The sequence below is a fragment of the Pristiophorus japonicus genome, chromosome 20, assembly GCF_044704955.1.
Source record: "Pristiophorus japonicus isolate sPriJap1 chromosome 20, sPriJap1.hap1, whole genome shotgun sequence".
Lineage (NCBI taxonomy): Eukaryota > Metazoa > Chordata > Chondrichthyes > Pristiophoridae > Pristiophorus > Pristiophorus japonicus.
In genome coordinates this window covers 40,014,195-40,041,039 of record NC_091996.1, presented here as the reverse complement: position 1 = coordinate 40,041,039, position 26,845 = coordinate 40,014,195, and the positions used below count along the sequence as shown (strand labels likewise).

Genomic DNA, 26,845 nt, shown 5'->3' with positions numbered 1-26,845 from the left:
ACCCGATCCACCCGTGTCCCCCGACCCCCTCGTGTCCCCGACCCCCGTGTCACCCGACCACCCCCCGTGTCCCCCGACCCCCCCCGTGTCCCCCGACCCCCCCGTGTCCCCCGACCCCCCCCGTGTCCCCCGAAATCCCCCATCACCCCGTGTCCCCGACCCCGCCACGACCCCGTGTCCCCCAACCACGCCACCACCCCGTGTCCCCTGACCCCCCATCCCCCCGTGTCCCCTACCTCCCCGTGTCCCCCGAAACCCCCCACCCCCCGTGTCCCCCGAAACCCCCACCCCTCGTGTCCCCTGAAACCCACCACCCCCCCGTGTCCCCTGATGCCCCCCATTCCCGCGTTTCCCCTGATCCCCCCTACCTCCCCATGTCCCCCACCACCCCGTGTCCCCCGAAACCACCCACCACCCCGTGCTCCCTACCTCCCCGTGTCCCCCGACCCTACCCCCCCATGTCCCCGTGTCCCCCACCCCCCCATGTCACCGTGAACCCCGACCCCCCGTGTCCGCTGACCCCCCCACCACCCCGTGTCACCTGACGCTCCCCCAGTCCCCTCAACCCCACCATCACTCCATGTCCCGTGACCCCCCCGTGACCCCCGACCCCCCACGTGTCCCCGACCTCCTCCGCCACCACCCCGTGTCCGCTGACCCCCCACCACCATCCCGTGTCCCCCGACCCCCTTATCCCCCCGAACCCCCCCCGTGTCTCCCGACCCCCTGCCACCACCCCGTGTCCCCCGACACTCCCTGTGTCCGCTGACCCCCCCACCACCACCCCGTGTCCCCTGACACCCCTGTGACCCCCGACCCCTCCTGGCTCCTGACCCCCCCCCACCACCCCGTGTCCCATTACCGCCCCCGTGACCCTCGACCCCCCCGTGTCCCCAGACCCCCCCCGACCACTCGCCACTCCCCCGTGTCCTCCGACTTCCCCATCCCCCTGTATCCCCCGATCCCCCCCCGGTGTCCCCCGAACCCCCCCACCACACAGTGTCTCCCGGACCCCCTCCGCCACCCCGTGTCCCCCAACCCCGCCACGACCCCGTGTCTCCCGACCCCCCCCCGCGACCCCCGACACCCCCCAACACCCCGTGCCCCCCCGACCCCGGCACCACTCCATGTCCGCCGACCCCCCCGCATCCCCCGATCCCCCACCACCACACCGTGTCCCCGACCCCGCACCACGATCCCATGTCCCCTGACCCCTCTGTGACCCCCAACCCCCCCGTGACCCCGATCCCCACCGTGTCCCCTGAGCCATCACCACCACACCGTGTCCCCCGACTCCGCCCGAGACACCCAACCCCCCGCATCCACTGACCCCCCCACGATCACCCCGTGTCCCCCGACCTCTCCGTGTCCTCCGAACCCCACCCACCCCACCGTGACCCCCGACCCCCCATCCCCCCATGTCCCCCGACACCCCCCCCCACCACCCCGTGTCACCCGAACACCCCCGTCCCCTCAACCCCACCATTACACTGTGTCCCCGGACCCCCCGTGACCCCCGAAACCCCCTCCCCCGTGTCCCCTGACCCCCCCCATGTCCCCCGACCACCCTGTGTCCCCCGACCCCCCCTTGCCCCCTGACCCCCCGTGACCTCCGAACCCCCCTTGTCCCCCGGCCCCCCCATGTCCCCCCGACCCCCTGCCACCACCCCGTGTCCCCTGAGCGTCCCCGTGACCCCCGGCCCCTGCTTGTCCCCCGACCCCCTCCTTGTCCCCGACCCCTCCGTGTCCCCCAACACCCCCCGTGTCCCCACGACCCCCCCTCCACCATCCAGTGTCCCCCGCCACTCCCCCGTGTCCGCCGACCATGCCCACCACCCCGAGCCACCCAAACCCCCCCGTCCCCTCAACCCCACTATCACTGCGTGTCCCCTGACCCCCCCGTGTCCCCTGACCCCTGACCCCCCGACCCCCTCCGCCACCACCCAGTGTCCCCCGTCCCCCCATGTCCCACGACCCCCCCTGAACACCCTCCGTGTCCCCCGACCCCTCACGTGTCCCCCAACCACCGCCACCACCTCGTGACCCCGACTCTCCCCATCCCCCATATCCCCCGACCCCCCCGTCTCCCCCAAAAACCCCCGTGTCCCCTGACCCCCCACCCCCCCGTGTCCCCCGAAAACCCCCAAAACCCCATGTCCCCCTACCCCCCGAGTCCCCTGACCCCTCACCACCACCCCGTGTCCCCGGACCCCCCCCATACCCCCCGTGTCCCCCATCCCCCCACCAGCCCATGTCCTCCGACCCCCCCCGTGTCCGCTGACTCCCCCCACCACCCCGTGTCAACTGACGCTCCCCCAGTCCCCTCAACCCCACCATCACTCCATGTCCCATGATCCCCCCGTGACCCCCGAGCCCCCCGTGGCCCCCGACCCCCTGCCACCACCCCGTGTCCCCCGACACCCCTGTGTCCCCCGACCCCTCCTGGCTCCTGACCCCCCCCCCACCACCCCGTGTCCCATTACCGCCCCGTGACCCTCGACCCCCCCGTGTCCCCAGACCCCCCCCGTGTCCCCCGACCACCCGCCACTCCCCCGTGTCCTCCGACTCCCCCATCCCCCTTTGTGCCCCGATCCCCCCCGGTGTCCCCCGAACCCCCCCACCACACAGTGTCTCCCGGACCCCCCCCGCCACCCCGTGTCCTCCAACCCCGCCACGACCCCGTGTCCCCCGACCCCGACACCACTCCATGTCCGCCGACCCTCCCGCATCCAACGATCCCCCCCGTGTCCCCTGATCCCCCACCACCACACCGTGTCCCCGACCCCGCACCACGATCCCATGTCCCCTGACCCCCCTGTGACCCCCAACCCCCCCCCCCCCGTGTCCCCGACCCCCACCGTGTCACCTGAGCCATCACCACCACACCGTGCCCCCCGACTCCGCCCGAGACCCCCAACCCCCCGCGTCCCCTGACCCCCCCACGATCACCCCGTCTCCCCCGACCTCTCCGTGTCCCCCGAACCCCCCCACCCCCCCGTGTCCCTGGACCCCCATCCCCCCGTGTCCCCCGAAACCCCCCACCACCCCATGTCCCTCTACCCCCCGAGTCCCCTGACCCCTCACCACCACCCCGTGTCACCGGACCCCCCCATCCCCCCGTGTCCCCCACCCCCCCCACCACCCCGTGTCACCCGACCCCCCCTTGACCCCCCGAACCCCCCCGACCCCTCACGTGTACCCCCGACCGCCGCCACCACCTCGTGTCCCCGACTTCCCCCATCCCCCCATATCCCCGACCCCCCTTGCCACCTGACCCCCCCGTGACCTCCGTCCCCCACCTCGTGTCCCCTGACCCCCCACCACCACCCCATGTCCCTCGACTCCCCTGCCTCCCCGCCCCCCCGTGTTCCCTGACCCCCCACCTCATGTCCCGACACCCCGTGTCTCCGCTCCCCCCAGTGTTCCCCGACCTCCCCACTATTTTGTGTCCCCCGACCCCGCCATGACCACATGTCCCCCGACCCCATGTCCCCCGACCTCCCCGTGTCCCCCGACCCCCCCACGCGTCCCCGACACACCCCACCACCTCATGTCCCCAAACTGCGCCACCACCCCGTGTCCCCTGACCCCCCTGTGACCCCCGATCCCCCCCTGTCCCCTGACCCTCCCCCGTGGTCCTGCCCCCCCCCACCGTGTCCCCGACCCCTCACCACCAACCCATGACCCCCGACCCCCCCATGTCACCGACGCCCCCCGACCACCACCCAGCGCCCCTGACGCCCCCGTGACCCCCGACTCCCCCCATGTCCCCCGACCCGCACGTGTCCCCCGACCTCCCCCACCACCCCGTGTCCCCTGGCCACCTACCACACCCCGTGTCCCCCGAAACGTCCCCGACCCCGCACCATCACCCCTTGTCCCCTGATCCCCCCAGCCCCCCCCTCCGTTTCCCCCGAGCCCCCCCATGTCCCCTGACCCACCACCACCACGTGTCCCCTGACCCCCCCCATGACCCCCGACCCATCCCCCCCGTGTCGCCTGAGCCCCCGAACCCCCGCCACCACCCCGTATCCCCCGAGCCCCCCGTGTCCCCCTACCTTCCCCGTGTCCCTCGACCCCCCCCGTGTCCCCCGACCTCCCCGTGTCCCCCGGGTCCCCTTACCTCCCCTGTGTCCCCTGACCCCCCCGTGTCCCCTGGTCCCCCCGTGTCCCCTGACCCCTTACCACCATCTCGTGTCCCCTGACAACCCTGTGACCCACAACCCACCCGCGTCTACTGACCCCCGACTCGTGTCCCCTGTCCCCCCCGTCACCCCCGACCCCCACATGTTCCCCGACCCACCCGTGTCCCACGACCCCCCACCACCACCCCGTGACCCCCGAAACCCCCGTGTCCCACGACCCCCACCCATGATCCCCGACCTCCCCATCCCCCGTGTCCCCCGACCTCCCCCGTGTCCCCCGACCTCCCCCTGTGTCCCCCGATCCCCCCCCACCACCCCGTGTCCCCTGGCCCGCCCATGACCACCGACCCGCTCCCCGTGTCCCCTGACCCCCCCGTGACCCCCGATCCCCTTCCGTGTCCCCTAACCCGCCCCGTGTCCCTGACCCCGCACCACCACCCTGTGTACCCTGAACCTCCCGTGAGCCCCAAACCCCCAGGTCACATGATGCCCCCTTGACCCCCGACCCTCCCTTGTCCCCCGAACCTCCCCGTGTCCCCCGACCCCCCGTGTCTCCCGACCCCCCCCCCCACCACCCCGTGTCCTGTGAACCCCCATGACCACCGACCCCTCCCCCCGTGTCCCCGACCCCGCACCACCACCCCATATCCCCTGACACCCCCCCGTGACCCCCAAACCCCCGGGTCACATGATGCCCCCGTGATCCCCGATCCCCCTCTGGTCCCCCGACACCCCACATGTCCCCGACCCCCCCCCCCCCCCCGTGTCCTCCACCCCGTGTCCCCCGGTACCCCACCACCACCCAATGTCCTCTGACCCCCACGTGTTCCCCGACTCCCCCATGTCCCCCTGACCACCCCGTGTCCCCTGACCTCCCACCACCAGCCCGTGTCCCCTGAACCCCCCCCCGTGTCCCTTGAACCCCCCCGTGTCCCCAGATCCCCCCATGTCCCCCGAACCCCCCCGTGTCTCCGGCCCCCCACCAGCACCCCGTGTCCCTCGACAACCACCCGTGTTCCCCGACCCCGCCGTATCCCCCGACCCTGCCGTGTCACCCGAACCCCACCACCCCCCGTGTTCCTAGAACCCACCCCCCCATTTCCCCTTGTCCCTCAAACCCCCCACACCCCCATATCCCCTGAACCCCCCCACCTTGTGTCCCCCGACCCCCCCCCGTGTCCCCATGTCCCCCTGCCACCACCCTCGTGTCCCCTGACCCCTCACCACCATCTAGTGTACCCTGACCCCCCTGTGACCCACTACCCCCCCGCGTCCCCCAACCCCTCCCGTGTCCCCCGAGCCGCCTCACCCCCCCTTGTCCCCCGACCTCCACCACCACTCCGTGTCCCCTGACCCCCCCATGTTCCCCGATCCCGCCATGTCCCCCTACCTCCCCGTGTCCCCCGACCCCTCACGTGTCCCCCGACCCCCACCATGTCCCCCGACCCCCCCGTGTCCCCCGACCCCCCCGTGTCCCCCAAACCCCTCCCGTGTCCCCCAACCCCCTCCCCTGTCCCACGACTGCCCCCATGTCCCCGACCCTCCCGTGTCCCCCGACCTCCCCGTGTCCTACGACCCCCCGTGTCCCCTGACCACCCCATTTCCCCCGACCCCCCCGTGTCCCATGACCCCCCCGTGTCCCCCGAACCCCCCGAGTCCCCCGACCCCCGCTGTGTCCCTGACCCTCACCGTGTCCCCCGACCTCCCCCGACCCCCCTCGTGTCCCCCGACCCCCAGGTTGTCCCCTTACTCCCCCGTGTCCTCCGACCTCCCCCGTGTCCACCATCCCCCCCCGTGTCCCCCGACCCCCCCGTGTCCTCCGACCCCCCCCGTGTCCGCTGCCCCCCCGAGTCTCCCGACCCCCGCTGTGTCCCCGACCCCCGCTGTGTCCCCGACCCCCCCCGTGTCCCCTGACCCCCCCGTGTCCCCTGACCCCCCCGTGTCCCCTGACCCCCCCGTGTCCCCTGACCCCCCCGTGTCCCCTGACCCCCCGTGTCCTCCGACCCCCCCGTGTCTCCCAACCCCCACCGTGTCCCCCGACCCCCTCCCCGGTCCCTCGACCCCACCCGTGTCCCCTGACCCCTCCGGTGTCCCCTGACACCCCCCATGTCCACCGACCCCCACCCCGTGTACCCCTGCCACCACCCCCGTATCCCCCGACCCCGCCATGTCCCCTGACCCCCCCACCATCACCCCTTGTCCCCTGATACCCCCGTGTCCCTCGCCCCCTGACCCCCCCTGTGTTCACTGACCCACCCCACCCTTGTCCCCCGACCCCCTGCCACCACCCATGTGTCCCCTGACACCCCCGTGTCCCCCGACCTCCCACCACCACTCCGTGTCCCCTGACCCCCCCGTGACCCCCGACCACCTCCGCCAGCACCCCGTGTCCCCCGACCCCCCCCCCCCGTGTCCCTCGATCCCCCACATGTTCCCCAACCCCCACCCCAGGTCCCCCAGCCCCCCACCTCCACCCCGTGTTCCCCGACCCCCCCCACCACCCCGTGTCCCCCGACATCCACCCGTGTCCCCCGACCCTGCACCACCAGCCCGTGTCCCCTGACCCCCCCTGTAACGACCGACCCCCCCTGTGTTCCCCGACCCCCCCATGACCCCGGACCCCATCTGCCACCCTGTGTCCCCCTCACCCCACACTTCCACCCCGTGTCCCCCGACCCTGCACCACCAGCCCCCTGACCCCCCTGTAACGACCGACCCCCCCCTGTGTTCCCCAACCACCCCCCCATGACCCCGGACCCCCTCCGCCACCCTGTGTCCCCCTCCCCCCCACCTCCACCCCCTGTTCCCTGACCCCCCCCGTGTCCTCCGACCCCCCCCCCCAACCCCCTGTGTGCCCCGACCTCCCCCCGTGTCCCCCACCCCCCCTCCCTGTCCCCCGAGCCCCCTGTGTCCCCCGGCCCCCACATGTCCCCCGAGCCCCCCGTCTCCCCCTGTGTCCCCCGACCCCCCGCACCATCCCGTGTCCTCCAGCCCCCCCCCCCACCACCACTATGTCCCCCGACCCCTCCACAACTACCCCCTGTCGCCCGACCCCCCACAAATACCCCGGGTCCCACGACCCCTCTGCCACCACCCCATGTCCCCTGACCCCCCCCACCGCGACCAGTGAGTTGTTGTGATCGGGAACACGCTGCCTGAAAGGGCGGTAGGAGCAGATTCAATAGTAACTTCCAAAAGAGAATCGTATAAATACTTGGAAGGGGAGTGGGGAAAGAGCGTGGGGAGTGGGGAAAGAGCGTGGGGAGTGGGACTGATTGGCTCGCTCTCTCACAGAGCCGGCACAGGCTCGATGGGCCAAAAGGCCTCCTTCTGTGCTGTAATAGTGACTACATTCTAAAAGTACTTCATTAGCTGTAAAGCGCTTTGAGACGTCCTGTGGTCGTGAAAGGCGCTATATAAATGCATATCTTTTAAAAATTCTCTGGTTCTACAATCCAGGCGGGCACCCAAGCCTCACCCAGCACAGAGTTTCCCATTAGTCACTGGGCAATCGGGAGCAAGAACCTTCGCTAGATTGGCCCTCTCGATCTACAGGCACTGAGATCGGGCATTGGGCTCAGCCAATGATATGGCTCAGTCAGCATTGAACAGCCTGGGCCCTACTCACTGATCTGTCGCGCCTCAGTGTGTGTGTGAGTATTGTGGGTGAGTTGTGGTGTTGGAGTCCGACCTTCCCTCCCAGGTCCTGGAGCAGTGCGCTAATGCCAGCTTTCTGTGTTTTATTTTGCCTCAGGGATTTTTGTTGGATTCATGGCTGATTCTGTCAATCGGAAGAATTTCCTGTCTGCCAGCCTCTTCCTCTGGAGCCTCATGACGCTGCTGATGGGATTCGCCAAGCAGTATTGGCACCTGGTGCTACTGCGCTTTGGACAAGGGATCAGGTGATGTCCGCATGCTCCGCATAGTTGTACCCTCACTGACCATTTGCCAGTCCCTGTCCCGGTGATTGTGGTTCCTGGGCCCCGGACACTGAGCACCATACCACCATTTCCCCACCACACAAATCTCACCAATTTGTTTATGAGTGGTATTTGGAGTGAGGTGCAGAGGGTGTAGGTCTGGGGCAGTGACTCTCCACACGGTGAGTGAGTCGGATGAGGGTTGGGGTGAGTTGGGCGAGGGTGGGGGTTGCAGGGGGAGTTGGGTGGGGGGGGATGTAAGGTGGGTGGGAGTTGGGTGGGTGGGCGGATGTAAGGTGGGGGGAGTTGGATGCGGGAGGGTTGGGTGGGAGGGGGGAGTTGGGTGGGAGGAGAGTTGGGTGCGGGGTGTGTTGTGTTAGATGCGGGGGGAGTTGGATGGGGGGGGTGCTTGGTGTGGGTGGGAGGGGGGAGTTGGGTGGGAGGAGAGTTGGGTGCGGGGTGTGTTGTGTTAGATGCGGGGGGAGTTGGATGGGGGGTGCTTGGTGTGGGTGGGAGTTGGGTGGGGGGGGAGTTGGGTGGGGGGGGAGTTGGGTGCGGGGGCGAGTTGGGTGCGGGGGCGAGTTGGGTGCGGGGGTGAGTTGGGTGCGGGGGCGAGTTGGGTGCGGGGGCGAGTTGGGTGAGGGGGGAGTTGGGTGAGAGGGGTGTTGGGGTTGAGGTGGGAGTTGGGTGAGAGGGGTGTTGGCGATGGGGTGGGTTGGTGTTGGGCGGGGGGTAGTTGGACGGGGGTGGGAGGAGTTGGGTGGGGGGGAAGTAAGGTGAGTGGAGTTGGGTGGGAGGCATGTTGGGTGGGAGGGATGTTGGGTGGGAGAGAGTTGGTTGGGGGAGTTGGGGGGGAGTGGAGTTGGGTGGGGGCGATGTAAGGTCAGGGGGAGTTGGATGTCGGAGGGTTGGGTGAGAGGGGGGAGTTGGGTGGGAGGAGAGTTGGGTGGGCGGGGAGGAGTTGGGTGGGGGGGGAGTTGGGTGAGAGGGGTGTTGGGGGCGGGAGGGGGAGGAGTTGGGCTGGGGGAGTTGGGCGAGGGGGGGAGGAGTTGGGTGGGGGGATGTAAGGTGAGGGGAGTTGGGTGGGGGTGGAGTTGGGTGGGGGGGATGTTGGGTGGGAGGGAGTTGGTTGGGGGAGTTGGATGGGGGTGGAGTTGAGTGGGGGATGTTGGGTGCAGAGGGAGTTGGTTGCAGGGGGAGTTGGGTGGGGGATGTTGGGCAGTGGGGGAGTTGATTGCGGGTTGCAGACTACGTTGAGTTGGAAGCAGCAGATAATGGTGTGGTGAATGGATCATTGGGTTTGGCAAGCGGGGCGAGTTGTGCGGAGCAGGGAATGAGGCATTGGATGAGTTGGGCCCTGGGAATGGGGCAGGGTCTGTGCTGGGTTAGCTCACCACAGCAGTTGGAGTGCCATGTATCCTCCAGTTATGGAGAAGAAAGCTGAGCCTGGACTCTGACCCGATCACCCTACCCCCAGGTCGTGCGGGACAGGACGGGTGGATGTCAGATGGGAACAGCATTGGGCTCAGATCTGAGCACAGGGCCTTGGAGAGGGTGCGGAGGAGATTGACCAGAATGGTTCCAGGGATGCGGGACTTCAGTGATGTGGAGAGACTGGAGAAACTGGGATTGTTCTCCTTAGAGCAGAGAAGGTTAAGAGGAGATTTAATGGAGGTGTTCAGGATTATGAGGTGTTTTGATGGAGTAAATGAGGAGAAACTGTTTCCAGTGGCAGGAGGGTCGGTAACCAGAGGACACAGATTTACGATAATTGCCAAAAGAACCAGAGGTAAGATGAGGAGAATGTTTTTACGCAGCGAGTTGTTGTGATCGGGAACGCGATGACTGAAAAGGCGGTGGGAGCAGATTCAATAGTAACATTCAAACGGGAATTGGATAAATACCTGAGGGGGGAAAAGGTGCAGGGCTGTGGGGGAAGATCATGGGGGAGTGGGGCTAATGGGATCGTTCTTTCACAGAGCCGGCACAGGTACAATGGGCCAAATGGCCTCCTTCTGTACGGTAAGATTCTCTGGAATTTTGGCAGCTGAGTGTTGCTGTTGGTTTGACGTCTTGTGTCTCGTTTCACAGCGAGGCCGGGTGCACACCCTTCGCAGTCAGTCTGATCGTGGACTATTTCCCCGAGGTGGTCCGAGGCTCAGCAATGGGCTTCTATAACTGGGGGATCTACGCTGGCTACAGCCTCTCGTACGCTGTGGGGAACTACGTTACCAGGGCCAACATCCTGGGCCAGGTAAGCATCGTCTTTCGTGCTGTAGGACCCCCGGGCCCCCCACCACAAACCCCACCAGCCCCTCCCAGTGAACTAATCTCTGTTGTCTCGGCTGCCCCTCCCTCAAAGGGAGCCTCTTTGTGAGTCGACCTCAGCATGCAGAAGGATTAAGGTACGAATATCCAAAATGGACAGCAAATGGCTAAAACAAGTTCCGGGGATTGCCTCCTGAGACGTTAAACCGAGTCCCCGTCTGCTCTCTCGGGTGGATGTAAAAGATCCCATGGCCACTATTGGAAGAAGAGCAGGGAGAATTTGCCCCAGGGTCCTGGACTATATTTACCCCTCAACCAACATCACTAAAAACCGATTATCTGGGCATTATTCACATTTCTGTTTGTGGGAGCTTGCTGTGCGCAGATTGGCTACTGTGTTTCCCACATTACAACAGTGACTACACTTTAAACGTACTTCATTGGCTGTGAAGCGCTTTGGGAAGTCCTCAGTTTGGATACCCCACTGAGCGGGATGGGGGTATCCAAACTGAGGACGTCCCAAAGCACTCCACTGCCAATGAAGTACGTCAATGTCTGACTGCGGATTAAGGAGGGTGAGAGCTTGTGATGGTGAAAGAGGTGGCGATAGAGATAGTGGATACATTGGTTGTCATCTTCCAAAATTCCATAGATTCTAGAACGGTTCCCGCAGATTGGAAGGTAGCTAATATAACCCTGCTATTTAAGAAAGCAGGGAGAGAGAAAACGAGGAACTACAGACCAGTTAGCCTGACATCAGTCGCAGGGGTAAATGCTAGAATCTATTATTAGTAGGACGTGGTAACAGGGCACTCAGAAAATAATAATAGGATTGGTTGGAGGCAACACGGATTTATGAAAGGGAAATCATGTTTGACAAATCTGTCAGAGTTTTTTGGGGTTGTAAGTAGCAGAATAGATCAGGGGGAACCAGTGGATGTGGTGTATTTGGATTTTTAGAATGCATTCGATAAGGTGCCACACAAGAGGTTATTAAACAAAATTAGGGCTCATGGGGTTTGGGGTAATATACCAGCATGGATTGAGGATTGGTTAACGGACAGAAAACAGAGAGTAGGAATAAACGGGTCATTTTCGGGTTGGTAGGCTGTAACTAGTGGGGTGCCGCAAAGATCGGTGCTTGGACCCCAGCTATTTACAATCTATATCAATGATTTGGATCAGGGGATCAAATGTAAGATATCCAAGTTTGCTGATGATACAAACCTAGGTGGGAATGTAAGTTGTGAGGAGGATGCAAAGAGGCTTCAATGGGATATAGACAGGCTCAGTGAGTGGGCAAGAGCATAGCAAATGGAATATAATGTGGAGAAATGTGAAGTTATCCACTTTGGTAGGAAAAATAGAAAAGCAGAGTATTTTTTAAATGGTGAGAGATTGGGAAATGTTGGTGTTCAGAGGGACCTGGGAGTCCTTGTACACGTATCACTGAAAGTTAACATGCAGGAACAGCAAGCAATTAAGAAAGCAAATGTTGGTCTTTATTACAAAAGGATTTGAGTACAAGAGTAAAAATGTCTTACTGCAATTATATAGGGCCCTGGTGAGACCGCATCTGGAGTATTGTGTACAGTTTTGGTCTCCTGACCTAAGGAAGGATATACTTACCATAGAGGGAGTGCAACAAAGGTTCACCAGACTGATTGTCATATGAGGAGAGATTGAGTAGACTAGGTTTATATTCACTCGAGTTTAGAAGAATGAGAGGTGATCTCATTGAAACATACAAAATTCTTACAGGTTTGACAGGGTAGATGCAGGGAGGATGTTTCCCCCGGGCTGGGGAGTCTAGAACCAGGGGTCACAGTCTCAGAATAAGGGGTCGGCCATTTAGGACTGAGATGAGGAGAAATTTCTTCACTCAGGGGGTGGTGAATCTTTGGAATTCTCTACCCCAGAGGGCTGTGGAGGCTCAGTCTTTGAGTATATTCAAGACACAGATCGATAAATTTTTTGATATTAAGGGACTTGGAGATAGTGCAGGAAAGTGAAGTTGCGGTAGAAGATCAGCCATGATCTCATTGAATGGCGGAGCAGGCTCAAGGGGCCGAATGGCCAACTCCTGCTCCTAACTCTGATGATCTTATGTTTTTATGATTTTCTGACACTGCTTGACTCAGGGCTGGAGATGGGCCTTCTTCCTCAGCGCGATCCCAGGGTTCATCGTGAGCGTGGTCCTCCTGCTGACCGTTCGGGAAACTCCACCAGGAAAGCAAAGCGACGGAGATACAGAAGCCGCCGTGACCCACAGGCTCAGCATCCGACAAAAAGTGCAGCAGGGTCTGAAACCATTCATCAGACCCTCACTCCTGCTCCTCTGCCTCGCTGGCTCCGTCAGGAACGCCGGTAATTGAATGGGAAAGATAGACACAGAGAGACTTGCATTTATATAGCACCTCCTCGCATCTTAGAAACGCCCCTAACACCTCACTGGAAAACTGATCAACTTCATGGATCCGTAGAACGCTCCTGCATACACCCAGTCTCATCCCACTTACCCCCTCACTCCCCGTACCCTGTAATACCCCACCCAGTCTAATCCCACTCTCCCTTCACTCCCCTTACTCCCCACACCCTTTAATACCCCACCCAGTCTAATCCCACTCTCCCTTCACTCCCCTTACTCCCCACACGGTTTAATATCTCACCCAGTCTAATCCCACTCTCCCTTCACTCTCCGCACCCTGTAATATCCCACTCATGTCTAATCCCACTCTCCCCCTCACTCCCCGCACCCTTTAATATCCCAACCAGTCTAATCCCACTCACCTCCTCACTCCCCACACCTTTAATATCCACCCAGTCTAATCCCACTCTCCCTTCACTCCCCGCACCCTTTAATATCCCTCCAAGTCTTAATACCATTCTCCCCTCACTCCCTGCACCATGTAATACCCCATCCAGTCTCATTCCACTCTCTCCCTCACTCTCCACACCCTTTAATATCCCTCCCAGTCTAATCCCACTCTCCCCTCACTCCCTGCACCCTTTAATATCGCACCCAGTCTAATCCCGCTTTCCCCCTCACTCCCTGCACCCTTTAATATCCCACCCAGTCTAATCCTACTCTCTCCTCACTCCCCGCACCCTGTAATATCCCACCATGGAACGGTTTCCCAGTTCACTGATGTCCCATTGATCACCAGGCTCAAGGTCTAATCCTTCTGTTCCATTTACCTCACTCGATCTCGCTGCTCTCAAATGAACTGAGCAAAATCTCCGATTCTGCTTTCATAATTAGCGATCGTCACCTGTTACCTGGACAGCTCGTCGTCACATCAGTGAAAGAGACACTTCCACGGGGTTAGGTACAGAGTGAGGCTCCCCCTACACTGTCGCATCAAACACTCCCAGGGCAGGTACAGCACGGGGTTACGTATAGAATGAAGCTTCCTCTACATTGCCCCATCAAACACTCCCAGGGCAGGTACAGCATGGGGTTAGATACAGAGTAAAGCTCCCTCTACACTGTCCCATCAAACACTCTCAGGGCAGGTACAGCACGGGTTAGATACAGAGTAAAGCTCCCTCTACACTGTCCCATCAAACACTCTCAGGGCAGGTACAGCACGGGTTAGATACAGAGTAAAGCTCCCTCTACACTGTCCCATGTGAAACAGAGCTCCCACCTGGATATTTTCCTCACTGTTTTTCCACTTTCACAGTTTCCTTTTTATTTACTTTGATGTGTTATTTTTGCCGTTCTGGGACTGTCCCAGACTGGCCTGTCATAGTCCCGTGTCTCGGTTTGTTCGTGGCCCAGTGTCCTCCCACAAACCCTGAGTGTGACGGGCCCCGGAGCCTGGGGCCAGGGTGGCATCGAGGAAGGTGCTGAGTTGGGGGTCCAGCAGCATGGAGCACTCCCCCAAGGTTTCCCTACGCATGGGGCCTGCCCAGGGAGGCTCTCAACTGGCCCAGACAGGTTGCTGTTGAACCCAGCTCTGATGGGCTCGGGCTGTAGAGTGCTGTTACTGGACGAATCGCCCCGAGATGGTCAGTTCCAATCCCATGATCGGCTGTTTGGGAATTTGGAGATAAAAGCTGGGCTCAGTAACAGTGACCATAAAGCTGCCGGATTGTGGTTAATAACCCAACGGGTTCACCAATGTCCCTCAGGGAAGGAAACCTGACGTCCTTACCCGGTCTGGGCTTATAGGTGACTCCAGTCCCACACCAGTGTGGTTAACTGTTAACTGCCTTCTGACGCCCTCAGGGGAATAAATCCCGGGCACGTCCCAAGAATTTTTTCACTCACGGTGTTGGGGGGGTCTGGAACTCACTGCCTGAAAGGTGGTAGAGGCAGAAACCCTCACCACATTTAAAAAGTACTTGGATGTGCACTTGAAGTGCCATAACCTACAGGGCTACGGACCAAGAGCTGGAAAGTGGGATTAGGCTGGATAGCCTCATTCCGTGCTGTAAATCTCTATGGTTCTATGAATGAGTTTAGGGAAGGGCAAAGGTCAGCCTGTGTGATGTTGCTCCTCCTTGGGCGGGCTGGAGCCTTGGCATAAGCAGCCTCTGGTATTGAAGTGACGGACTGGTTTTTGCTGATTTCAGGAGGGTATGTTTGGGCCTACAACACCCAAGTGTATTTCAACCTGTACTACAGCGGTGTGGATGTGGGCCGCTGGTTGTCGTGGATACCGCTGGTCGGGGGCTGTCTCGGGGCCGTTGCTGGAGGCTATATTTCGGACCTGTTGGTCAAGAGGAGCGGATTGTATGCACGGGTTTGGGTGCTGGTCATCAGCCAGGTGAGTATTTCTGTGGCGGCGATCCCACTCGCTTCCCCGGTCTGACAGCGGTCAGCCCACAGAGGGTCCGCTGAGTAAACGCACAGCCCGTGTGGTGCATCATTGACAGTCGCGACTCAGTTGACAGCACTCTCGTCTCTGAGCCAGGTCGCGGATCGAGCCCCAGTCCAAAGTACTGAGGGAGTGCTGCACTGTTGGAGGGGCAGTACTGAGGGAGCGCTGCACTGTCGGAGGGGCAGTACTGAGGGAAATCTGCACTGTCGGAGGGGCAGTACTGAGGGCGCGCCGCACTGTCGGAGGGGCAGTACTGAGTGAGCGCTGCACTGTCAGAGGTGCAGTACTGAGGGAGTGCTGCACTGTCGGAGGTACAATACTGAGGGAGCGCTGCACTGTCGGAGGTACAATACTGAGGGAGTACTGCACTGTTGGAGGTACAATACTGAGGGAGTGCTGTACTGTCGGAGGGGCAGTACTGAGTGAGCGCTGCACTGTCAGAGGTGCAGTACTGAAGGAGTGTTGCACAGTCGGAGGTACAATACTGAGGGAGCGCTGCACTGTCGGAGGTACAATACTGAGGGAGTACTGCACTGTTGGAGGTACAATACTGAGGGAGTGCTGTACTGTCGGAGGGGCAGTACTGAGTGAGCGCTGCACTGTCAGAGGTGCAGTACTGAAGGAGTGTTGCACAGTCGGAGGTACAATACTGAGGGAGCGTTGCACTGTCGGAGGTACAATACTGAGGGAGCGCTGCACTGTCAGAGGTGCAGTACTGAGGGAGCGCTGCACTGTCGGAGGGGCAGTACTGAGGGAAATCTGCACTGACGGAGGGGCAGTACTGAGGGCGCGCCGCACTGTCGGAGGGGCAGTACTGAGGGAGTGCTACACTGTCAGAGGTGCAGTACTGAGGGAGCGCTGCACTGTTGGAGGGGCAGTACTGAGGGAGCGCTGCACTGTCGGAGGGGCAGTACTGAGGGAAATCTGCACTGTCGGAGGGGCAGTACTGAGGGCGCGCCGCACTGTCGGAGGTACAATACTGAGGGAGCGCTGCACTGTCGGAGGTACAATACTGAGGGAGTACTGCACTGTTGGAGGTACAATACTGAGGGAGTGCTGTACTGTCGGAGGGGCAGTACTGAGTGAGCGCTGCACTGTCAGAGGTGCAGTACTGAAGGAGTGTTGCACAGTCGGAGGTACAATACTGAGGGAGCGTTGCACTGTCGGAGGGGCAGTACTGAGTGAGCGCTGCACTGTCAGAGGTGCAGTACTGAGGGAGTGCTGCACTGTCGGAGGTACAATACTGAGGGAGCGCTGCACTGTCGGAGGTACAATACTGAGGGAGTACTGCACTGTTGGAGGTACAATACTGAGGGAGTGCTGTACTGTCGGAGGGGCAGTACTGAGTGAGCGCTGCACTGTCAGAGGTGCAGTACTGAAGGAGTGTTGCACAGTCGGAGGTACAATACTGAGGGAGCGTTGCACTGTCGGAGGTACAATACTGAGGGAGCGCTGCACTGTCAGAGGTGCAGTACTGAGGGAGCGCTGCACTGTCGGAGGGGCAGTACTGAGGGAAATCTGCACTGACGGAGGGGCAGTACTGAGGGCGCGCCGCACTGTCGGAGGGGCAGTACTGAGGGAGCGCTGCACTGTCGGAGGAGCAGTACTGAGGGAGCGCCGCACTGTCGGAGGGGCGGTACTGAGGGAACGCCGCACTGTCGGAGGGACGGTACTGAGGGAGCGCCGCACTGTCGGAGGGGCGGTACTGAGGGAGCGCCGCACTGTCGGAGGGGCAGTACTGAGGGAGCGCCGCACTGTCGGAGGGGCAGTACTGAGGGAGCGCCGCACTGTCGGAGGGGCAGTACTGAGGGAGCGCCGCACTGTCGGAGGGGCGGTACTGAGGGAGCGCCGCACTGTCGGAGGGGCGGTACTGAGGGAGCGCCGCACTGTCGGAGGGGCGGTACTGAGGGAGCGCCGCACTGTCGGAGGGGCGGTACTGAGGGAGCGCCGCACTGTCGGAGGGGCAGTACTGAGGGAACGCCGCACTGTCGGAGGGGCAGTACTGAGGGAGCCCCGCACTGTCGGAGGGGCGGTCTGTGTCTCACGCTGTCTCTTTCCCGCAGGTTGTAGCTGCTCCATTTGTGGCGGGGGCTCTCTGGCTGAATCCTCCCTACTGTTTCCTCACCTTAATCCCAGCCAATATATTCGGTGAGTGGCTCTCCATATTAACTCGCTGCTTGGGATGGGTGTGTTGGACGTGTGGTGGGGGGGGTCGGGGGAGGGGGGGGATGAAGGTCAGGGAGCCCCGTGAGTGGTGAGATTCTGTTTGTGGGGAGATCCCGCGGTGAGATTCTGCGCTCTCTCTGGAGTTGAGCCGTTGCCCACAGACGATAGTTTCTCTGTGAGTGACCTTCCCTCTCTCTTTGCCCCCAGGTGAGATGGGGATTGGTGTGACGCTGACCATCATTGTTGAGCTGGTGTCTGCGGACGTTCGAACTCCTGCCGTGGCCATTTACATCTTCATCATTTCCAACGTTGGAGGGAATGCCCCATTGCTGGTTACTTCGCTGACTAAGCTCTGGGGCCTGCGGGTCGCCCTGCTGGTGCTGTGCCCGGGCATGTACATCGCTGGTATGTTACCTCCTCACCACACTCCGCAACATACCGTCACCACATCCACTGATTTACATTCACCGTCCGGCATTACCAACACCCAATCCTGGAGCTCCAGTCAACCCAGCCCACGGGCCTCATTGTAGGCATCCACAAACCTCTGTCCTCAGGACTCCTCTCCTCCTCCAACCCCTCCCCACCTTCCGCCCTCCGCCCTCCATCTCTCCCTCCCCACCTTCCCCCCTCCGCCCTCCATCTTTCCCCCTCCGCCCTCCATCTCTCCCTCCCCCTCCCCACCTTCCCCCCTCCGCCCTCCATCTCCCCCTCCCCACCTCCCCCTCCCCCACCTCCCACGTTCCCTCCCTCCTCCCCCCTCTCCGCTCCCTCCCTCCTTCCACCACCACCTCCTCCCCCCACTCTCTCCCTACCTCTTCTCCCTCCGCTCACCCCTTCTCCTCCTTTCCCTCTCTCCTTCTCTCCATCCACTCCCCACCTTCTCTGCCCTCCATCATCCCCGCTCCCATCTCCCCACGTCCCTTCCCTCCTCCCCTCCCTCTTTCCCCACCTCATCCTCTCCCTTTGCTCTCCCCCTCCCCACCTTCCATCACCCCCTCTCCCATCTTCCCACATCCCCTCCCTCCCTCCCCACCTCATCCTCTCCCTTTGCTCTTCTCCTCCTATCTTCCTCCCCTCCGCTCTCCATCTCCCCCTCCCCCTCCCCACCTTCCGCCCCCCCGCCCTCCATCTCCCCCCCCCGACTCCACGTCCCCTCCCTCCTCCCCTGTCCCTTACCCGCTCCTTCCCTCCTTCCACCACCACCTCCTCCCCTCCGTCTCTCCCCACCTCTTCCTCTCGCACTCTCCTCCTTTCCCTCCTCCCTCTCGCCACCTCCTTCCCTCTCCCTCCTCCTCTCCGCTGACTCCACTCGGATTTTGCTCCATCCAGAGACCCACCTTAAAGTGTGGTTCAGAGGGTGAGAGACCGAGTCTGCGGGAATTTCTGGGCTACGGGAGGGTAGTGGTTCTGTTACTGGCCTCATAATCCAGAGAATGGGAGTTTAAACCGCACCGTGGGCAGTTTGAGAATTCATTCTTTGTTTGGGAATAAAACGCTAGGCTCAGTAACAGTGACTGGATTGTGGTTAAAAACCCAATGGGGGTTCACTGATGTCCCTCAGGGAAGGAAACCTGTCGTCCTTACCCGGTCTGGGCCTATAGGTGACTACAGTTCCACACCAGCCTGGTTGGCTTTTATAGAACCAAGGCGGGTGGATGGAGTTAAGATACAGAGCAGCCATGATCTCATTGAATGGCAGAACAGGCTCGAGGGGCCAACCGGTTAAATGACCACATGGCTGCCATTTGGATGGGGTCTGTCGCCTATTCAGAAAACAGAGATTAGGAATCAACGGGTCATTTTCGGGTTGATAGGCTGTAACTAGTGGGATGCCACAAGGATCGGTGCTGTAATATATCTAAGTTTGCTGATGATAAAAAACTCGGTGGGAATGTAAGTTGTGAGGAGGATGCAAAGAGGCTTCAAGGGGATAGAGACAGGCTCAGTGAGTGGGCAAAAACATGGCAAATGGAATATAATGTGGAGAAATGTGAAGTTATCCACTTTGGTAGGAAAAATAGAAAAGCAGAGTATTTTTTAAATGGTGAGAGATTGGGAAATGTTGGTGTTCAGAGGGACCTGTGTGTCCTTGTACAGCAAGCAATTAAGAAAGCAAATGGTATGTTGGCCTTTATTACAAGAGGATTTGAGGGGTTAAGGGTGGATAGAGGATTGGCTAACTAACAGAAAACAGAAAGTCGGAATAAATGGGTTATTTTACGGTTGGCAAACTGTAACTAGTGGGGTGCCACAGGGATCAGTGCTGGGGCCTCAACTATTTACAATCTATATGAATGACTTGTATGAAGGGACCGAGTGTAATGTAGCCAAATTTGCTGATGATACAAAGATAGGTGGGAAAGCAAATTGTGAGGACACAAAAAATCTGCAAAGGGATATAGACTAAGTGAGTGGGCAAAATATTTGGCAGATGGAATATAATGTGGAAAAATGTGAGGTTATCCACTTCAGTAGGAAAAAGAAAATTATTATTTAAATGGGGAGAGATTAAAAAATGCTCTGGTAAAAAGGGACCTAGGAGTCCTTGTGTATGAAACACAAAAAGTTAGTCTGCAGGTACATCAAGTAATCAGGAAGGCAAATGGAATGTTGGCCTTTATTGCAAGGGGGATAGAATATAAAAGTAGGGAAGTCCTGCTACAATTGTACAAGGTATTGGTGAGGCCACACCTGGAGTACTGCGTACAGTTTTGGTCTCCGTATTTAAGGATGGATATACGTGCATTGGAGCCTGTTCAAAGAAGGTTCACTAGGTTGATTCCGGAGATGAGGGGGTTAGAAACATAGAAACATAGAAAATAGGTGCAGAAGCAGGCCATTCAGCCCTTCTAGCCTGCACCGCCATTCAATGAGTTCATGGCTGAACATGCAACTTCAGTACCCGATTCCTGCTTTCTCACCATACCCCTTGATCCCCTGAGTAGTAAGGACTACATCTAACTCCTTTTTGAATATATTTAGTGAATTGACCTCAACAACTTTCTGTGGTAGAGAATTCCACAGGTTCACCACTCTCTTGGTGAAGAAGTTTCTCCTCATCTCGGTCCTAAATGGCTTACCCCTTATCCTTAGACTGTGACCCCTGGTTCTGGACTTCCCCAACATTGGGAACATTCTTTCTGCATCTAACCTGTCTAAACCCATCAGAATTTTAAACATTTCGATGAGGTCCCCTCTCATTCTTCTGAACTCCAGTGAATACAAGCCCAGTTGATCCAGTCTTTCTTGATATGTCAGTCCCGCCATCCCGGGAATCAGTCTGGTGAACCTTCGCTGCACTCCCTCAATAGCAAGAATGTCCTTCCTCAGGTTAGGAGACCAAAACTATACACAATACTCCAGATGTGGTCTCACCAATGCCCTGTACAACTGTAGCAACACCTCCCTGCCCCTGTACTCAAATCCCCTCGCTATGAAGGCCAACATGCCATTTGCTTTCTTAACCGCCTGCTGTACCTGCATGCCAACCTTCAATGACTGATGTACCATGACACCCAGGTCTCGTTGCACCTCCCCTTTTCCTAATCTGTCACCATTCAGATAATAGTCTGTCTCTCTGTTTTTACCACCAAAGTGGATAACCTCACATTTATCCACATTATACTTCATCTGCCATGCATTTGCCCACTCACCTAACCTATCCAAGTCGCTCTGCAGCCTCATAGCATCCTCCTCGCAGCTCACACTGCCACCCAACTTAGTGTCATCCGCAAATTTGGAGATACTACATTTAATCCCCTCGTCTAAATCATTAATATACAGTGTAAACAGCTGGGGCCCCAGCACAGAACCTTGCGATACCCCACTCGTCACCGCCTGCCATTCTGAAAAGTACCCATTTACTCCTACTCTTTGCTTCCTGTCTGACAACCAGTTCTCAATCCATGTCAGCACACTACCCCCAATCCCATGTGCTTTAACTTTGCACATTAATCTCTTGTGTGGGACCTTGTCGAAAGCCTTCTGAAAGTCAAAATATACCACATCAACTGGTTCTCCCTTGTCCACTCTACTGGAAACACCCTCAAAAAATTCTAGAAGATTTGTCAAGCATGATTTCCCTTTCACAAATCCATGCTGACTTGGACCTATAATGTCACCTCTTTCCAAATGCGCTGCTATGACATCCTTAATAATTGATTCCATCATTTTACCCTCTACCGATGTCAGGCTGACCAGTCTATAATTCCCTGTTTTCTCTCTCCCTCCTTTTTTTAAAAGTGGGGTTACATTGGCTACCCTCCACTCGATAGGAACTGATCCAGAGTCAATGGAATGTTGGAAAATGACTGTCAATTCATCCACTATTTCCAAGGCCACCTCCTTAAGTACTCTGGGATGCAGTCCATCAGGCCCTGGGGATTTATCGGCCTTCAATCCCATTAATTTCCCCAACACAATTTCCCGACTAATAAGGATTTCCCTCAGTTCCTCCTCCTTACTAGACCCTCTGACCCCTCTTATATCCGGAAGGTTGTTAATGTCCTCATTAGTGAATACCGAACCAAAGTACTTGTTTAATTGGTCCGCCATTTCTTTGTTCCCCGTTATGACTTCCCCTGATTCTGACTGCAGGGGACCTATGTTTGTTTTTACTAACCTTTTTCTCTTTACATATCTATAGAAACTTTTACAATCCGTCTTAATGTTCCCTGCAAGCTTCTTCTCGTACTCCATTTTCCCTGCCCTAATCAAACCCTTTGTCCTCCTCTGCTGAGTTCTAAATTTCTCCCAGTCTCCGGGTTCACTGCTATTTTGGCCAATTTGTATGCCACTTCCTTGGCTTTAATACTATCCCTGATTTCCCTTCATAGCCACGGTTGAGCCACCTTCCCTTTTTTATTTTTACGACAGACATGAATGTACAATTGTTGTAGTTCATCCATGCGGTCTCTAAATGTCTGCCATTGTCCATCCACAGTCAACCCCTTAAGTATCATTCGTCAATCAATCCTAGCCAATTCACGCCTCATATCTTCAAAGTTACCCTTCTTTAACTTCTGGACCTTGGTCTCTGAATTAACTGTTTCTTCTCCATCCTAATGCAGAATTCCACCATATTATGGTCACTCTTCCCCAAGGGGCCTCGCACAACGGGATTGCTAATTAATCCTCTCTCATTACACAACACCCAGTCTAAGATGGCCTCCCCCCTAGTTGGTTCCTCGACATATTGACTCCAGGAAATCCTCCTCCACCGTATTGCTTCCAGTTTGGTTAGCCCAATCTATGTGCATATTAAAGTCACCCATTATAACTGCTGCACCCTTATTGCATGCACCCCTAATTTCCTGTTTGATGCCCTCCCTAACATCACTACTACTGTTTGGAGGTCTGTACACAACTCCCAATAACGTTTTTTGCCCTTTGCTGTTCTGCAGCTATACCCATATAGATTCCACATCATCCAAGCTAATGTCCATTCTAACTATTGCATTAATCTCCTCTTTAACCAGCAATGCTACCCCACCTCCTTTTCCTTTTATTCTATCCTTCCTGAATGTTGAATACCCTTGGATGTTGAGTTCCCAGCCCTGATCATCCTGGAGCCACGTCTCCGTAATCCCAATCACATTATATTTGTTAACATCTATTTGCACAGTTAATTCATCCACCTAATTACGGATACTCCTTGCATTAAGACACAAAGCCTTCAGGCTTGTTTTTTTAACACCCTTTGTCCTTTTAGAATTTTGCTGTACAGTGGCCCTTTTTGTTTTTTGTCTTGGGTTTCTCTGCCCTCCACTTTTCCTCATCTCCTTTCTGTCTTTTGTTTTTGTCTCCTTTTTGTTTCCCTCTGCCTCCCTGCATTGGTTCCCATCCCCCTGCCATATTAGTTTAACTCCTCCCCAACAGCACTAGCAAACACTCCCCCTAGGACATTGGTTCCGCTCCTGCCCAGGTGCAAACCGTCCGGTTTGTACTGGTCCCACCTCCCCCAGAACTGGTTCCAATGCCCCAGGAATTTGAATCCCTCCCTGCTGCACCACTGTTCAAGCCACGTATTCATCTGCGCTATCCTGCGATTCTTACTCTGACTAGCACGTGGCACTGGTAGCAATCCTGAGATTACTACTTCTGAGGTCCTATTTTTAATTTAGCTCCTAGCTCCTTAAATTCGTTTCGTAGGACCTCATCCCTTTTTTTACCTATGTCGTTGGTACCAATGTGCACCACGACAACTGGCTGTTCTCCTTCCCTTTTTAGAATGTCCTGCACCCGCTCCGAGACATTCTTGACCCTTGCACCAGGGAGGCAATATACCATCCTGGAGTCTCGGTTACGGCCACAGAAACGCCTATCTATTCCTCTTACAATTGAATCCCCTATCACTATCGCTCTCCCACTCTTTTTCCCGCCCTCCTGTGCAACAGAGCCAGCCATGGTGCCATGAACCTTGCCGCTGCTGCCCTCCCCCGATGAATCATCCCCCCCAACAGCACTCAAAGCAGTGTATCTGTTTTGCAGGGGGATGACCACACGGAACCCCTGCACCACCCCCCTTGCACTACTCTTCCTGCTGGTCTTCCATTCCCTATCTGGCTGTGGACCCTTCACCTGCGGTAAGACCAACTCTCTACACGTGCTACTCACGTCATTCTCAGCATCGTGGATGCTCCAGAGTGAATCCACCCTCAGCTCCAACTCCACAACGCGGTCCGTCAGGAGCTGGAGGCGGACACACTTCCCGCACACGTAGTCGTCAGGGACACTGGAGTCGTCCCTGAATTCCCACATGGTACAGGAGGAGCATAACACGCGACCGAGCTGTCCTGTCATGACTTAACCCTTAGATAGGCAACAACAATGCTAAAGTTTACTCACTGTTATAGAAGAGAAAAAAGATAAACTACTCACCAATCACCAGCCAATCACCCACCCCCTTGGCTGTGACGTCACCCTTCTGTTTCTTTCTACTTCTTTTATGCCTTCTCCCTGTAGCTGCACAAGCACGCCTCACCAACCCCGGACTCGCGCTGCTCCAACTGCCGCCGCCTCACTCTCCCGCTGGGCCTTTTATAGGCCTCACCAACCCCGGACTTATGAGGATAGGTTGAGTAGGTTGGGCCTATATACATTGGTGTTCAGAAGAATGAGAGGTGATCTTATCGAAACATATAAGATACTGGGGGGCTCGATAAGGTGGATGCAGAGAGAATGTTTCCACTCATAGGGGAAACTAAAACTAGGAGGCATAGTCTCAGAATAAGGGGCCGCTCATTTAAAACTGAGATGAGGAGAAACTTCTTCTCTCAGAGGGTTGTAAATCTGTGGAATTCTCTGTTCCAGAGAGCTCTGGAGGCTGGGTTATTGAATAAATTTAAGGCAGAGATAGATTGATGTTAGAGTGATAAGGGAGTAAAGGGTTATGGGGAGCAGGCAGGAAAGTGGAGCTGAGTCAATGATCAGATTGAATGGCGGAGCAGGCTCCCTCCGTAAACCTCTCCGCCTCTCCCTCTCTCTTTCCTCTTTTCAGACGCTCCTTAAAACCTACCTCTGACCAAGCTTTGGTCACCTGTCCTTATATCTCCTTATGTGACTTTTTTTCAGATTTTTCAGATAATCGCTCCTGTGAAGCGCCTTGGGACATTTTACTGTGTTAAAGGCGCTATATAAATGCAAGCTGTTGTTGTTACGCTCCCTTTCACTGCTCTTTTGTACCAAATACTCTCCATGTCTCCCTGCGTTGCTGCATGTGTTAGTTTTGAGTGGCTGTCTCTTGTTTCAGGGTCACTGCTCTTCCTGCTGACCCTCAGCGTCCTGCGCCGCGATCAGAAGCTGGTCTCCGATGAGGAATCGCGGCCACTGCTGGGACCCGAGAGTCTGTCCGACCACGGTGCAACGAGTGAGCGGGGGGCTCGGAAAGACAGCTGAGACCTTCAACGGGAGCAGTCTCTGTGAGGGAGGGTCTGGTCTGCGATGGGCGCTGCCTGGGCGGGGTGGGGTTGTGATGGGGGGAGAAGGGGGGGTGGGGTTGGGGATGTGGTGGGGAAGGGAGAAGAGGTTGGGGATGAGTTGGGGGTGTGAGTGGGGGGGCGGGGGCAATGGGGGCGTGAGTAGGTGGGTGGGGTTTAGGACGGGGTGGGTGGGCACAAGGTGTGGGCGGAGACGAGGTGAGGGGGTGGGGCATGTGTGGCGGGAGTGGTAGGTGGGGTTGGAGACGGGGTGGGTGGGGACGAGGTGGGGGGGGTTGATAGGGTGTAGGTGGGGGTGAGGACAGGGTGTAGGTGGGGGTGAGGACAGGGTGTAGGTGGGGGTGAAGATGGGGTGGGTGGGGGTGGGGGGTGTGGTGGGGGTTATGAAGGGGGAGTGGGGGATGTGATGGGGAGGGGGTGGGGGGTGTGATGGGGGGGTGGGGGTGTGATGGGGGGGTGGGGGTGTGATGGAGGGGTGGGGGTTGTGATGGAGGGGTGGGGGTTGTGATGGGGGGGTGGGCGGGTGTGATGGTGTGGGGTTGTGATGGAGGGGTCGGGGTTGTGATGGAGGGGTGGGGAGGCGATGGAGGAGTGGGGGATGCGATGGAGGGGTGGGGGTGTGATGGGGGCTGGGGGGTGTGATGGGTGGCTGGGGGGTGTGATGGGGGAGTGGGGGATGTGATGGAGGGGTGGGGGATGCAGTGGAGGGCTGGGGGGTGCGATGGGGGGGTGGGGGTGTGATGGGGGGTGGGTGTGTGTGAGTAGGATCTGTCGCGGTGAGCTGGGTCTGAGGGGGTGCAGAACCTGGGTGCAGTGTTACTGAGGGAGATGTAAATTAATCCAGTGGAAGCTTTGGGAATGGTTTTATTATTTGTACATGAAAGTAAAGTGGAACTATAGATCAGAGGAGGTGAGCAGAGATGGTACATATGAGAAGGACGGGCAGAAAAAGCCCAACATTGCATCAGCTGTGTAAATGATTATTGTACCTGTTCATTGGGTTTCAGCGATTCTATACTCGAAGCCTCAGTGCCCAACACCGTGGCTTCCAGACACGGCCCTGACTGGCTCCATGGTCAGTCCTGGAGCCGCAGGAAGTCCCCCTCCCCACAGGCAGTGCCTGAGCTCAGTGACCTCCCCAGGAACAGTCTGTCTTTGTGTCCATGTGTTGTCTCTTACTGTTCCTCCGGCGACACCAGAGTCTCAGTAAAAGCTCACTCAGCCTCTACACCTTTCCCACATTCTCAGCTTTGTTTTTGCCTCGGTGTAAGAGATTCCACTTGTTTCTGTGCCTCTCGTGATTGGTCAGTCAGTGCTCACCCACGAGTCGGACCAATCGAATGACAGAGATTCACTTGCTGATTGGCTGAGTTGGCTCACGGGAACACGTAAACCAGACAGGAGAGAGTTCAATCGACCCATCGCCGCTCTAGGCCAGATTCAGCTCTGGGACCCCGCTGACCGGCCCCGGGACCCCACTGACCCACTCCGGGACCCCACTGACCCACTCCGGGACCCCATTGACCCACTCCAGGACCCCACTGACCCACTCCGGGACCCCACTGACCCACTCCGGG

The 26,845-nt window shown here is 58.3% G+C and overlaps 1 protein-coding gene across 1 annotated transcript in view; it reads left to right on the top strand.

Moving 5' to 3' along the window:
- Positions 1 to 25,236, top strand: part of LOC139232918 (MFS-type efflux pump MSMEG_3705-like) — a 36,220-nt gene extending 10,984 nt beyond the window's left edge. Inside the window, exons 3-9 of the mRNA XM_070863411.1 lie at positions 7,900 to 8,047; positions 10,157 to 10,319; positions 12,475 to 12,700; positions 14,915 to 15,108; positions 17,226 to 17,310; positions 17,536 to 17,733; positions 25,082 to 25,236. Of these exons, the coding sequence (XP_070719512.1) occupies positions 7,900 to 8,047; positions 10,157 to 10,319; positions 12,475 to 12,700; positions 14,915 to 15,108; positions 17,226 to 17,310; positions 17,536 to 17,733; positions 25,082 to 25,227 (1,160 nt within the window). The 3' untranslated portion in view covers positions 25,228 to 25,236. The remainder of the gene's footprint in view (positions 1 to 7,899; positions 8,048 to 10,156; positions 10,320 to 12,474; positions 12,701 to 14,914; positions 15,109 to 17,225; positions 17,311 to 17,535; positions 17,734 to 25,081) is intronic.
- The last annotated feature ends 1,609 nt before the right edge of the window (positions 25,237 to 26,845 follow it).